Source organism: Monodelphis domestica, chromosome 5 (genome assembly GCF_027887165.1).
Source record: "Monodelphis domestica isolate mMonDom1 chromosome 5, mMonDom1.pri, whole genome shotgun sequence".
In the NCBI taxonomy this organism is placed as follows: Eukaryota; Metazoa; Chordata; class Mammalia; order Didelphimorphia; family Didelphidae; genus Monodelphis; species Monodelphis domestica.
Window position 1 is genome coordinate 258,469,500 of NC_077231.1, and position 13,578 is coordinate 258,483,077.

At 40.0% G+C, this 13,578-nt stretch overlaps 2 protein-coding genes across 10 annotated transcripts in view; one reads left to right on the forward strand and one right to left on the reverse strand.

Annotated features, from left to right (window-relative positions):
* PDSS1 (decaprenyl diphosphate synthase subunit 1) overlaps positions 1-3,889 on the reverse strand; it is a 36,405-nt gene extending 32,516 nt beyond the window's left edge. Inside the window, exon 1 of one of the 2 annotated variants that reach the window (XM_001376040.4) lies at positions 3,648-3,791. In XM_001376040.4, coding sequence (XP_001376077.1) covers positions 3,648-3,791 — 144 coding nt within the window. Of the gene's footprint in view, positions 1-3,647 lie in introns of both variants that reach the window. The other variant, XM_007504844.3, reaches the window with a different exon arrangement.
* A 275-nt stretch (positions 3,890-4,164) lies between these two features.
* Positions 4,165-13,578, forward strand: part of LOC103092739 (protein adenylyltransferase SelO-like) — a 55,577-nt gene continuing 46,163 nt past the window's right edge. For all 8 annotated transcript variants that reach the window (XR_008912419.1, XR_001625165.2, XM_016426337.2 and 5 more), the window contains exons 1-2: positions 4,165-4,427; positions 11,620-11,738. Coding sequence is in view for 6 of the 8 variants with exons in the window: in XM_016426337.2 (XP_016281823.2) it covers positions 4,220-4,427; positions 11,620-11,738 (327 nt within the window). In the remaining 2 variants the exon portion in view is untranslated. The remainder of the gene's footprint in view (positions 4,428-11,619; positions 11,739-13,578) is intronic.

The following is a 13,578-nucleotide window of genomic DNA, read 5'->3' on the forward strand; positions in this document are numbered from 1 at the left end:
AATTTGCTTATATCTCCCTTTATGTCTAGATCATGTATCCATTTTTATCTTATCTTAAGTAAATGATGTAAGATATAGGTATATAGCTAGTTTCTGCCAAACTACTTTCCAGTTGTCCCAGCAGTTTTACTAAATAGTGATTTTTTTAATCCTAAAAATTTGGATCTATGCTTTTGACAAATACAAAGTTACTACATTCTTTTACCACTGTTTGTTGTATGTCTGTCTTGTTCCAATATCTAGCTTCACTCCCTCTGGTAAAGCAGCTACTACTCTCACCTTAATGCAAGTGACTCCCATTTCTGATGATCTTTAATCTTTATCTATGTTCGGCTCATCAACTTTTCAAATACCTAAAGGGTATCTCTACTTGGCTATTATCTCAAATAAAATTTATATTCTCAGAGTACTGTCCAATTAACCAACCAAGTCAACCTTGACTCTTCTCACTCCATTAATCCCCATGTTTTATCTTGCCAACTCTACCTCTACAATACTGTCTGTGCCCTTCTTTCTACTTCCTTATGCCCTCAGTACTTCCCATCTAGGCTTCTGTAAGCTCCTTGAAAGCAAGGGTGGTTTCATTCTTTTCCTTTGAATTTCTGGCATAATTCCTGGCACAGAGGAGGTACTTAATATTTATTAACCTCCTAATTAATATCCCTCTCTAAACCATCATTCATATAGTTGCCAAATTGATATTCTGACCACGTTACCCTTCCAGGTCCCCATTCGTATTTTAATGCTTTAGTATAAAATCTATTGTCCTCCACCTGGCATGTAATGTCCTTCATGAATTAGCTTCCACCCACCCTCCCAGATTTATTTCATCCTATTCATGGACTGTTCCATTTGAAGTAGACGGATATGAGACATTCCATTTCAGGCCTCCCCTCCTCACTGTTCTTGAACAAAATCCTTAGTGCTTTACTCAAAACACAACTAAGAAGCCACCTCTGAGAAACCTTTCCCAACTCCCCTCCATCATTAGGATTCTTATTGTTATTTAGTTGTTTAAGTTATGTTTGATTTTTCATGACCTGCTTTGGGGTTTTTTTGATAATGTGGTTTGCCATTTCCTTCTCCAGCTCATTTTACAGATGAGGAAACTGAGGCAAACAGGGTTAAGTGACTTGCTCGGGGTCACAAAGCTAGTAAATATTGGAGGTCAAATTTGAACTCAGTTCTTCCTCATTCTGGGCTACTTGGTACTCTTTTTTGCCCTATTAGGATTCTTGCCCTTTTGAAATTACTTTATATTTTCTTATCTGTGTATATGCTTGCCAAGGTATGGAAGACTTTGGGCTTTCCATTATCTGGCCCCACCTATGAATCCAACCTTATCTCCCCCCACTTCCCATGTAAAGCTTCTAACCTAGTCCTCCAGATGCACACACAAAGCTAGTTTCTTGCTTCCATGATTTTGCTCATTGAACCTGCTCTTCCCCTAGAATTCCCTTTTCTCACCTTCCTCTATACAAAACCTACTCAGCCTCCAGAGATCATTTAATTTACACATTTCCTCTGAAGCTTTTCAACCTAAATTTTTCTTGTTCGGAACACCTAGGTACCTTTAAACTTATATGTCTGTTTTTAATTGTTTCATGAATGTATTTTTCCTGCCTCTGAAATTTGTGTGTTCATTGCTCCATATTATATTTATAACATACTTCAATTTCCCTACTATATTGCTGAGCCAGTCACTAAGGTAAGTTCTGTAGGAATATCTCATTTGATCTTCGATGTAATAGGAAGGCAGTATAACAGTGATGGTGAACCTATGGCATGAGTGTCAAAAAAGGGCACACAGAGCTTTCTCTATGGACATGTCTGCAGTCAACCACCAGAATTCTTTACTAGAAAGCCAGAGGAACTTGAGGTGGAGCTGTTCCCTTTCCCCTCTCCATGAGCCTGAGGACATTCCTCACTTCTCCTGCCCCTCTGCCCAGCAGCCAAAGGGAGTACTTCCTCCCTACCCTGTGTGGGGCAAGGGAATGGGGTGGGGCAGTGTGCAGTACTCTGTCTCTGTGGGGAGTGGGAATAGTACTCAGTTTGGGGGTTGGGGTTGGCCCCACACTCCATCTCTAAAAGGTTCATCATCACTGCACTATAGTTTATTATGAAGTACAAGAGAGATTTGATTATATCTGTGCTTAAGGAAAATCATAGAGTAAAGGATGGATTATCATGGGTAAATACCTGCATCAGAGAGACCAATTAGAAAGCTGTTAACAATAGTCTAGAAAGAGGTGATAAAAGCTTGAAGTAAGGTGGTAACTGGCTATGTGAGAAGGAATTAGGTATGAAAAATACGGAGAAAGTAAAAATGGTACTCAAAAACTATTTATTTAAGTTAATGTATGTGAATTTTCTTATCCAACAAAACTATAAGCTTCTCTATATCAAGAGTTTTCTCCTTATAAGTGTTTTGCACTTTTTCCACATTGGTGGAAGCTGAGTAGTACTGTAGAAAGAACATCTTGATTCAAGTGACCTAATTTCCTGGCCTATAAGATGAAAGGTTGAACTAGTGACCTTGAAGGTCTGTTTCTGCTCTAATACTAATACTATCCAGGGACAAGCTTTCTAGCTCCCTTTTCTTCTTGATTAGTCCTTGTAGATTCTTTCTCTTCTTTTTCTTCAGTTCTAGACATAGATCCATGAAAATACAAATTCTTCCTCACCTAAATCTTAACCTCAGCACATAGGTCAGCTCCCTATCCCCAAATATATTCATGTCCAATAGATTAGGAAGAGGGAATAAAGGAAATGGGAAGAGTTAAAGATGAATTAAGTTTCCAACCCAGATTAACTGCTCTCACCTATATCCCAGCTCCAGGACTTCATTATTCCCCCTCTTCCAGAACACCAGCTCTCCTCTCCTAATACCACTCCCAGCTCTATCTCAGTAGTGGCACTCCCATTCCACAGCACCCTTTACCCCCTTTACCAAGACTCAATTTTTTCTCCAACTAAACAAGAACGTTGTTCTCATCCTCCTGCCCTCCAACTCCATCTCTCCCCATATTCATTTCCCCTAGTTCTTGGATCTCATTTCCATTTCTCCAAAACACAGCTCTCAATCTCACTGCTCTTCCACACAGCAACCCCGTCTCCCATTCCCCTTCTCAGGAAAATCCCTGTCCCTATGCCAGGTTCTTGTTTTCATAGATCCCTAACTGTTGGTCTTCTCTCCCCCCATCTCTCAACTCTTCACCAGCACCGCGCCCCTGCCGCCAAGCCCTAGCGCATCACTCCTTCATTCCCCCTTCTCTTGCAAAACCTGTGCCCCTGGTTCTCATCCTCCCTCAATCTAGGTCTCAACTTCACAATTCCGGCATATCCCTCCGTAGGTACATCTGGTTCCCAACCCACACTCTTACACAAGCCCTGGTTTTCACCACTCACACACACATAATCTCTCCATCTGACAGTCCACCCCTCTTCCCTTTACAGGAAGCTAGGCTCTAGGGGCCGCATTCTTGAGGCCTCCCGCGCTCGGCTCTGCACGCCCCCAGGGCGCACACGTGCCCGGCTCTGGGCTCCCCATTCATTCCGCTGTCATTGGTGGCGTGACCTCTGCGCGCCCGGCTCCTTCTCTCGCCCTTACTATTCCTTCCTCCCAGTTCCAAGGCCGCCGCACTCACCTGACATTGGAAGCCGGCTGCGGGGCGGGCGGGGACCGGCCATCCCCGGCCGTCGGGCGAGCCCCGCAAGGCGCCGAGCCCGGGGGTTCCCGAGGCTGCTCTCCAAGCGCAGCAGCGCCGCCAGCGCCAGCCCAAAGAGGCCATGATCCGGCTCCGAGAATCTGGGCGGCGGCGGTTCCGCCCCAGGCCCCGCCGCGGGGACCCGGAGCCGGAAACCTGGCACAAAAAGCGCTTCCGCTCTCACCCCCTTCCCCTCAACTATCCCCCGACCCTTTCTACCCCCACCCCTCCAGCTCTGGTGGCACCGACTGAAAGCGAGGCTGAGGCGTAGCCCGAGCTGCGCACGCAAATAGACTTCCTCTAAGCGGTAGGCTAGGAAGCTGAAGAAGGGCTGACTTTGAAATAGAGGAGGGGGCGGTGGCCCGGACGAGTGCTCCGCCCCCTCTCCCTTCCCTCCCCGTCCTGCTCTCGCCTCGGGGCACTTCGACGGGCTTTTTGAGTGGGACTCCAGGCTGTCTTCTCCCTTTTGCGGAGGCTTGGGGGCTGCGCTCCTGGCTGGCCTGGGTTGGCTCATGGTGAGAGGAGCAGGGCCTGCCCTGCTGGCCCTGCTCCTCCTCAGCCGCACCACCCAGGCCTTCTTGGAGGAGATGCCCGCAAGTGGGTCGAGGCCCGGCCTAAAGCGTCTCCTTAGTAATGAGTCCAGCGCGGGCTATTGCGAGCGGAAAACCAAACCGGCCACCTCGCTTGCTTCTTGGAGCCTATCTACAGAAAGCCTCATAGGTACAGAAGGCGATTCTTGGTGGCGAGAGCCAGGGAGACCCGGGAGCTGGGTGTGTGTGTGTGTGTGTGTGTGTGTGTGTGATCCTGGGCAACTCGGGCACAAGGTGCCTTGGATGTTCGCACGCACTCCCACTTAGACACACTCACGCCCTGGGCTAGAGGCTGGCTGGGGGAAGGGGTGGGGTGGGGACTGCCGCTACCAAACAATGGCTAGCAGTCTAAGTCTTAGGAAGTCATCTCTCCGGAAAGAAAAAAATCGAACCTGGCAGTCTCTCCGGATTTCAGAGTCCTCCTAATGCCTTCTTTTATCCACGGCTTTGACCCCGAGTCTCCCGGGCCTGGAGTCAAGTCTGGCTTTATATACACACTGGCTGTGTGACTCTGGACAACTCTGCCAGTTCGAGTCTAGTGTATGTATCTGTGTCCATAGAGGATATTCGTTATCCAACATAGACATATGGAAACATGAATGAATGCATATATGTACAAACATAGATGGTTCAGGGACAAGGGAGTTGCTTTTTTTTTTTCCCTCAAACCCTTACCTTCTGTGGTAGTATCATTTCTTTTTTTTTTTTAAACCCTTGGATTGGCTCCAAGGCAGAAGAGTGGTAAGGGCTAGGCAATGGGGGTCAAGTGACTTGCCCAGGGTCACACAGCTAGAAAGTGTCTGAGGCCAGATTTGAACCTAGGACCTCCGGTCTCTAAGCCTGGCTCTCAATCCACTGAGCTACCCAGCTGCCCCTAGTAGTATCATTTCTAAGCAGAAAGGGGTAGACAAATGGGTTAACCGATTTGCCCAGGGTCACAAAGCTAGGAAGTATCTTAGGCTAAATATGAACCCAGGACCGTATTTGCCAGAAGAGGACTTTTCAGTTACACCATATTCCCTCTTACAGCAGGTATACTGATAGTATTTTCAAAAGTTTTACTTCATTGTTGGTAGATAAGAAACATCATAGCTTAAGAAGAGAACTTAAAGGCTATCTGATATAAGCTCCTTATTTTACAGAATAAGAAACTGAGGCCCAAAGAGATTAAGCAACTTAACTAGGTAACAAAAATTAAAGCCTGTAGCTATTTAAACCTATACATTGTATAACTTTGCTCATCTGCATTGGTAAGAGCAATTTGTTCATAGAGAATTCCCTACACTGATGAAATCACAGGTGTGCATCAAAAAATTGCCCAATGTTATTAAAAACTATTTTGTAAGTCTTGCACAGGTCTTGATCTTGACCCACTTAAAATGCACAGACTACTACTTGCTCAGATTACAGTCAGTTCCTGATAAAGATAACAATTTTATTTTGCTCCTCTAAGTAGTTTAGATGTTTATCATCAACTGTAGATTATCTTTGCAGGTGAGAAACTGGTTGCTGTTATTATAACCCAGACTGACTTTAAACAATGTGGTGTGACTATAAAAAGGAACCTGTGAGTTCATGGTGTGGAAGCTATCTCTACCAGTTTATAGTTGGTTGTAACTTAAAGTCTTAGAAAGTTGCCTGTGGTACTAAGTTAAGTGATTTGTCCAGCATCACTCAGCTAGTATGTGTCATTAGCAGGACTTTCTGACTTCTAAGGTTCCATTATAATAAATTGTTTCTCATAGCATATATACCAATATCTTTTCTCTTTTTTTTAAACTCTTACTTCTGCCTTAGAATCAACATTGATTCTAAGGCAGATCAGTAAGGTCTAGGCAATTGAGGTTAAATGTCTTTCCCAGGGTCATATAGTTAGGAAGTAGCTGAGGCCAGATTTGAAACCAGGTCCTAAGGCTGGTGCTCTATCCACTGTCCTAATTTAGCTGCCCCTACTGATATATTGCCTCTTTCCTTCCCTTTCCTTCCCTCTTAGAATCAATACTGGGTATTGGTTCCAAGACAGAAGAGTGATAAGGGCTAGGCAATGGGGACTAAGTGATTTGCCCAGGGCCACAAAGCTAGGAAGTATTTTTGAGGCCAGATTTGAATGCAGGAACTCTGGTCTCTAGGTCTGGCTCCACATCCACTCAGCCATCTGGCAGCCCCCCTATAATGAGATATTTTCCAAAGTATTACTTCAATGATAGATAACCAGCATTTCAAAACCCCCATTTTGGCTATCCTGTCTTGCCAATCTAATTTTTTTTACTTGAAAAAAGAAATAATTTATAACTCATTTTAAAACATTAGCTATAAAACCTGACTGTTGTAAAGCTTCTAGGGATGGTAGTCAGGAATGTGAACATCATTCCCTTTGAATATGTGTGCTGCTACTGTAGAAGTCATGAATCATTTAAGGAGCTATGGGGAGGAGAACAATTGCTTTGTAATGAACATAAAAAACTCAAAATAACATTTCCACATGAAAAGGAAAGCATAAAATAATTTTTCTTTTGAAAGAGAATCTATCACATACAAGTTTTTAAAAAGTCTATATAACATTAAACATGTTAACTTTCAAAACTATTTCTTATCAATGCTTCCTTTTTGAACTTCCTTATGTTCTCTTCTAAGCATGAAAAGAAATGTTTTAATGACCCCCTTTTTTTTCTGGCAGCTTTAGCTGCCTTTCCCTCCCACCCTTCATTCTACTCCCAAATAAAAGAAGAAAAATATAATTCTTTTTTTGAAAAAACCCTTACCTTTTGTCTTAGAATTAAAACTATGTATTGGTTCCAAGGCAGAAGAGTGGTAATGGAGGTCAAGTGACTTGCCCAGGGTCACACAGCTAGGAAGTGTTGCCTGGCTCTCAATCCACTGAGCCACCCAGCTGTACTCCCCCCAAATAGAATTCTTAAAAAAGACACATAGTCAGGTAAAACAAGTCCACTAATTTGTCACATCCAAAAATGTATGATTCATAGTACATTTTAAATCCATTACCCCTCTCAGGAAGGGAGTGTCATGCTTCTTTATTAGTCTTCTACAATCACGGTTGAGCACTACATTGATCACAGTGCTTGTCTTTACTGTAATTATTCTCCTGGTTCTGTTTATATGTTGTATCAGTTCATTTAGATCTTACCAAGTTCATTGAAATAATTTCATTATTGATTTTTTATGGTGCAATAATATTCCATTGCATTCATATACCATAAATTCTTGCCTTGCTTGAATAATAATTTCATCTTTCAAAGGGTGGAGGAACTGAGAGGAATTATTTTCTAGTTCTGATTTTCACCAATAGAGAAAAATTAGTTCCTGGGATAAAAATCACTACTCTGTGAAGGAGAATTCCTGAAGTTCCATGTAATGCTTAGCATTCTATTTTCTATAAAAGTCTTTTTCTTTGCCATAATAAATGGAGATCATGAATTACTCTGTTTGGCCCTTGATTTGTATCTCTCCTTCCTTCCTTCCTTCCTTCCTTCCTTCCTTCCTTCCTTCCTTCCTTCCTTCCTTCCTTCCTTCCTTCCTTCCTTCCTTCCTTCCTTCCTTCCTTCCTTCCTTCCTTCCTTCCTTCCTTCCTTCCTTCCTTCCTTCCTTCCTTCCTTCCTTCCTTCCTTCCTTCCTTCCTTCCTTCCTTCCTTCCTTCCTTCCTTCCTCCCTCCCTCCCTCCCTCCCTCCCTCCCTCCCTCCTTCCTTTCCTCCTTCCCTCACTCCCTCCCTCCTTCCCTTCCTCCCTCCCTTCCTCTATTTTTTCTCTCAGTGTCGGAACCCTGACTCAACAACTGTGCCTGATTATGTGCTAACATTTTAATTAGTGATTTAGATAAAAACATCAATGGCACATTTGCCCTATTTTATCACATTTGCATAATCCAGAGGTATATATATATATATAATATACTGAAAGACAAAGTAAGTATTCAAAAAATATCTTTGCAGGCTAGGAAACTATACAGACTTTAATAAGATGAAATTCAGAAGAGAAAAATGTAGTCTCCCACAGGTTCAAGAAATGGACTTTATATTTATAGCACCTTCCCATCACTTTTCAGAGATTAGGGAATTATTTGTGCAGAATGATACAGATACCATATTTTGTTGAAATGCTCGCCAGTTTTGCTATGCTGTTTTCTCTCTTTTAAAAAGTTTAATGAAATGTCTTTTAGGGAAGGCGAGGGGAAAAAAGAAATGTTTGGAAATGTAAGGTGATATAAAATTAAACATGAAAAATCCAATTGGCTTCAAATGTAGAAGATGTGGGAGATCTGGTTAGACATCTTTTTTTTTTTTTTGGTGTAGCATTCCAAGCATATTCACATCTATGAAATATAAATGACTGTATGGCTACTGTCTCCAAGCATAAGGTTATACCAATGATGTTTGTGAATGTAACCTTGACCCGGCCATGTGGCCTGTTACCTAAGACAAACTCATTAACATGCTCGGACTCAATTCCCCGGGAAAGCACGGTTGCAATCTACAAGCCCAAAGGTGTTCCCTCTACCTTGCCACCCAATCTTAATTGTCTATACTTTGTGATGTGATTGCTACGTGCTTGGGAGTACCGCCCAAGCAGGACAGGATTAAATTCAGAGGCAAACCCAAGAACTTCCCCTTGGATCTTCAATCTGCTCTAGCAATCTCTCGGTCTCTCTCCCTTTCTGAACCTCTTCCTCCCCGAGGCTCCAGCCCCTGTTGGCCTACATTTTATACCTTAATCTTCTCCTCTACCTCATATTCCATTCATCCTCATATTTTCCTCCCAAGGGGAAAATCATAGGGGTTGCCTGCCCTATTCAATCACTGACTTGTCCATGTTTGTCATTCTTCACTCTGGTTCCTCGATTCCCTACTTCTCCTCGGGTCCCTATCACAAAGGACAACCCCTCCTTGTAGATCCACTTATTGGGCTCTACATTTGGAAAAAATCTTGGAGTTTTAGTGGATTGCAAGTTTCGTAGGAATAAAAAATGTGAAATGCCAGCCAAAAAAAATTGAATATGCTTTTAGGTTTCATTGAGAGGCATTTCTTCTAGGAATGGCTCTGCCAACTCTGTCCTGTTTGTATCATATGTAGAGTGTTATGTTAAGTTCTGGGTACCAAATTTTAAGGGCACTGGTAAGTCAAAAAGCACCAATAATGGTGAAAAGCCTTGAATTGGTACAATAAGAGGTTTGGTTGAAGGAACTGGGTGTACTTAGCTTGGAGAAGAGAAAGTTAATAATAGCTGTCTTCAAGACTTGGAAGAGGATTTAGATTTGTTCAGTTTTGCTCTGTAGGGCAGAACCAAAAGAAAAAAATTAAAATTTCAGAGACTTAGGCTTGATGTCAGGAAAAACTTAGCAACAATTAGAGCTATCCAAAAGTAGAATGAGCTGCATTTGGAGATAGTAGGTTCTCCCTCTTTGGAGGTCTTCAATAAAGTCTAGATGACTGCTTATCAGGGATACATTAGAGGAGACTCTTACTCAGTTATGTATTGAACTAGAGGACCACTGAAGTCTTTTTTAGCTCTGAGATGCTTTGATTCCATTCCCCTCATTATTAATAGAGGAGAGCTGTATCTTGTAGTTCAGTCAGGTAAGGTAAAAATTTACATGAATTTTGGGTAAGAGCTTTTGGATATATACAATCAAGGTAAATTGACCAGGAAGAAAGATCAATAGTTATACCATTTTAAGTAATTTTTTTTACTGAAAAAAGAAATTGACATTATTATGGACTAAATGTTCTGAGATAATGAATAAACTCATCAATAAAATGAGAAAGTTGGTCTGGATGACCTACAATTCTTTTCAGCTCTAAATCCATGACTTTCAGTTTTGAGGATTAAAAAATTGAGCAAAAGAATGTGCTTTTTTTTGTTTGCTTTTATTTTCCTATTCTAACAATATTCCTCCATCTTACATATCTTTTGATGTTATTAAATTGGAATACTGATGAACTAAAATCCAGTTATTGTGCTACATACAATAACTTGTCATTTTCAGCTTCTTTGGGCTAGAGAACCAAGGTTAGTAGCTCTACAAGATTTCTAGATAATGAAAACTTATATACAGTGCCTAAGCATTTTTATTTTAATAATTGTTAACATAAATATTTCTAAAACAGATATTTCTCTGCTTTCTTAAAAATGTATATGAAATATAATTTATATAAGCTACTATTATATATGTAACTTTTTATTGCTTTTATTATTAGGATTTATTGAGAGTCAACATATTCTAGTGGAAAGAGCTGGCCTTGGAGTTAGTACAACCTGGGTTCCAGTCTTACCTCTAACAGACATGTCGTCTTTGTGACCCTGGGCAAGTAACTTAATCTCCTAGTGCCCACTGCAAGTCTTTAAGACTATAAGTCATAGAATAGTTGTAGATCTGATTTGTTTAAGGAGTTTCCTCAATAAGGAATTCTCTATACAGATGAAATCATAGGTCCAGATAAAAAATAATTGCCAGGATTATCATTATGAACATCAATTATTTAATCTTCTGTAATATAGTGATGCTATCAGGACTACTGGGCAACACAGGGTTGATTGTCTACAGAATATCTTCAGATTGTTATTTTTTGACTTTTGTTTCTTTTTGTTTTTCTGGCTTTTCCCACCATGTAAGGTTAGGGGGTAAGACAGAGGAATTGAGAATGACACCTAGTTCGGGAACCTGGGTGACTGGAAAGATGGTGGTACCCTGGACAATAACTGAAAAGTTTGGAAGGGGAAAGACTGGTGGAAAAGTAATTAGTTCAGTTTTAGACATGACAAATTTAAGATATCTGTAATATCCTGGATGAAATGTTTAGTTGGCAATTGGATAAGAGCAGCTAAAGATTAAGAGAGAGGTTAAGGCTGGATAAGTTTATTTGAGAATCATCTGCATAGAAATAATAATTGAATCCATTGGAGAAGCTGAGATCACCAAGTGAAATAGAATAGAAGGGTTAGGCCCCAACCCTGGAGAGTACTCTTCATTAGCAAGTATTCTTTATTCTATCAAAAGAACCTGAGAAGGAGCATTCAGGAAAGTAGGAGGAGAACCCCAGGAAAGAGTGTCATGAAAACTTAAGAGGGAAGAGAGTGTCAAGGACAAGGAGGCAATCAACAGTGGAAAAGAAGAATTTCCATTTGCAATATTTTATTTTTTAATGCTAAAAATGTGAAATAGCAAACATTTTCTATGCTATAAAGTATATTATTGTTAATTGATGAAATTTATGTTTTAAATTTATCATTTTTACTTTGATACACAATTTTAGGAAATACAGGCTAAATAAATGAAAGTAAATTTAAGAGGATTTTTTCCCCCAACAGGTGTGTTGCCAGTTGATCCAGCTCCTGAAAATTATATTCCCGTAGTGAGAAACTGTATTTTTTCTGTTGTCTACCCTACTCCTTTCAAATCAAGGACTCTTCTTGTAGCAGTTTCAAAGGTTAGGCTTTTTTTAATAATAAAAAAATGACAATGTTTCATTCAGGTCCCTGAAACATTAATAAAAAAGAAAGTAATGTAAAGTAAGAATTAATATATTTAGTGTATCAATTGTTACCTTTGTGTTTAATTTATTCATGTACCTTAAAGATCTCACAGCCTTATAAATGGTCATGCAAACATAATATCCGACTTTCAGTTTTTGTTCCAACACTAATAGCTGTTGGAAAATATAATAGGAGGGGCAGCTAGATTGCTCACTAGATAGAGAGCCATGTCTAGAGATAGGACATCCTGGGTTCAAATCTGACCTCAGATACTTCCTAGTTGTATGACCCAGAGCAAGTCACTCAACCCCAATTGACTACTCCTTACCACCTTTCTGCCTTGGAACCAATATCAATTCTAAGACAGGAAATTAAGGTTAAAAAAAAGAAAATATTATTTATTGGAAGGATGGGAATAGGTTAAAATTTCATATAGCCCTGAAAATATTTTTTAAATCTCAGTCCAAAACTGTCCTCCAATGAGATAACCTGATTCTGTGGCTCAAAATGAAATTAACATTTTCAAGTTCCATAAAGGTCTTTACATTGGAAGGAAAGGCAACGTATTTTCATAGACTGTAGCTAATCCTTATGAATACAACTTTAAGGAAAAAAGCAACTTTCCAATGAAGTAGAATTAGAGGGTTTTGGTTTTTTTTTCTCATGTGTAGTAATTGTTAATGCCTGAATTATGAGATTTTTCAAGTATTATTGATAGTTATAAAAATAAACTTTTTGTGGAGCTAGACTACTAATAAATTATTGGGACAGTTAGATGACTCAGTGGATAGAGAACCAGGCTTACAGTCTGGAGGATTTGGGTTCAAATATAGTCTTAGATATTTCCCAGCTGTGTGACCCTGTGCAAGACCCTTAATTCCAATTGCCTAGCACTTACCATTCTTCTGCTATAGAGCTGATGACAGAAGGTAAGGGTTTAAAAAATTAATGCATTTATTGAATGATTGTCTATTTTTAAATCTTTAATTAAAAAAATTAAATGTTGATAAATTTTTTATATTTCTTTTCTGAAATTTTTGCTATCCATGTACCTTCCTGCTCTCCCAGCCCTTTCCCTCTCCCCAAGAAGGCAGATGATATGATATAGGTTGTACATATATTCTCATATAATACATATTTCCATGTTTGTCATGTAAAACAACACACATGAGAAAAATTCATGGAGGAAATAAATAAGGAATGGTATCCCTTTTTTAAAAAAAGACATTTTATTTTCCTAATTACATGTAATACTTTTCAGCCTCCATTTTCTGAAATTATAAGATCCAAATTATCATCCATCCTCCCTCCCTTCCCCCCATGCAAAACTTATTTCCATATTATTCATTTTTGTAAGAGAAGAATCATATGAAATCAAAACCTCATAATAAAAACAGAGACACTAAAGTGAAAAATAGTATGCTTTGATCTGCATTTTGACTCCAACAGTTCTTTCTCTGGAGTTGGGTAGCATTCCTTTTCATAATTCCCTCAGATTTGTCCTTGATCGTTGTATTACCGAGAGTAGCTAAGTCTTTCACAGTTGATCATTGTACAGTATTGCTGTTACTGCGCAGGATGTTCTCTTGGTTTCACTTACTTCACTCACTATCAGTTCATGGAAGGCTTTCCAGTTTTTCCTGAAACCATCTTGTTTGTCATTTCTTGTAGCATGATAGTATTCCACCATCATTGTATACCACAATTCATTTAGCCATTCCCCATCTGATGGCTCAATTTCTAATTCTTTGCCACCACAAAAAGAATTGTTGCAAATATTTTTATACAAGTAGA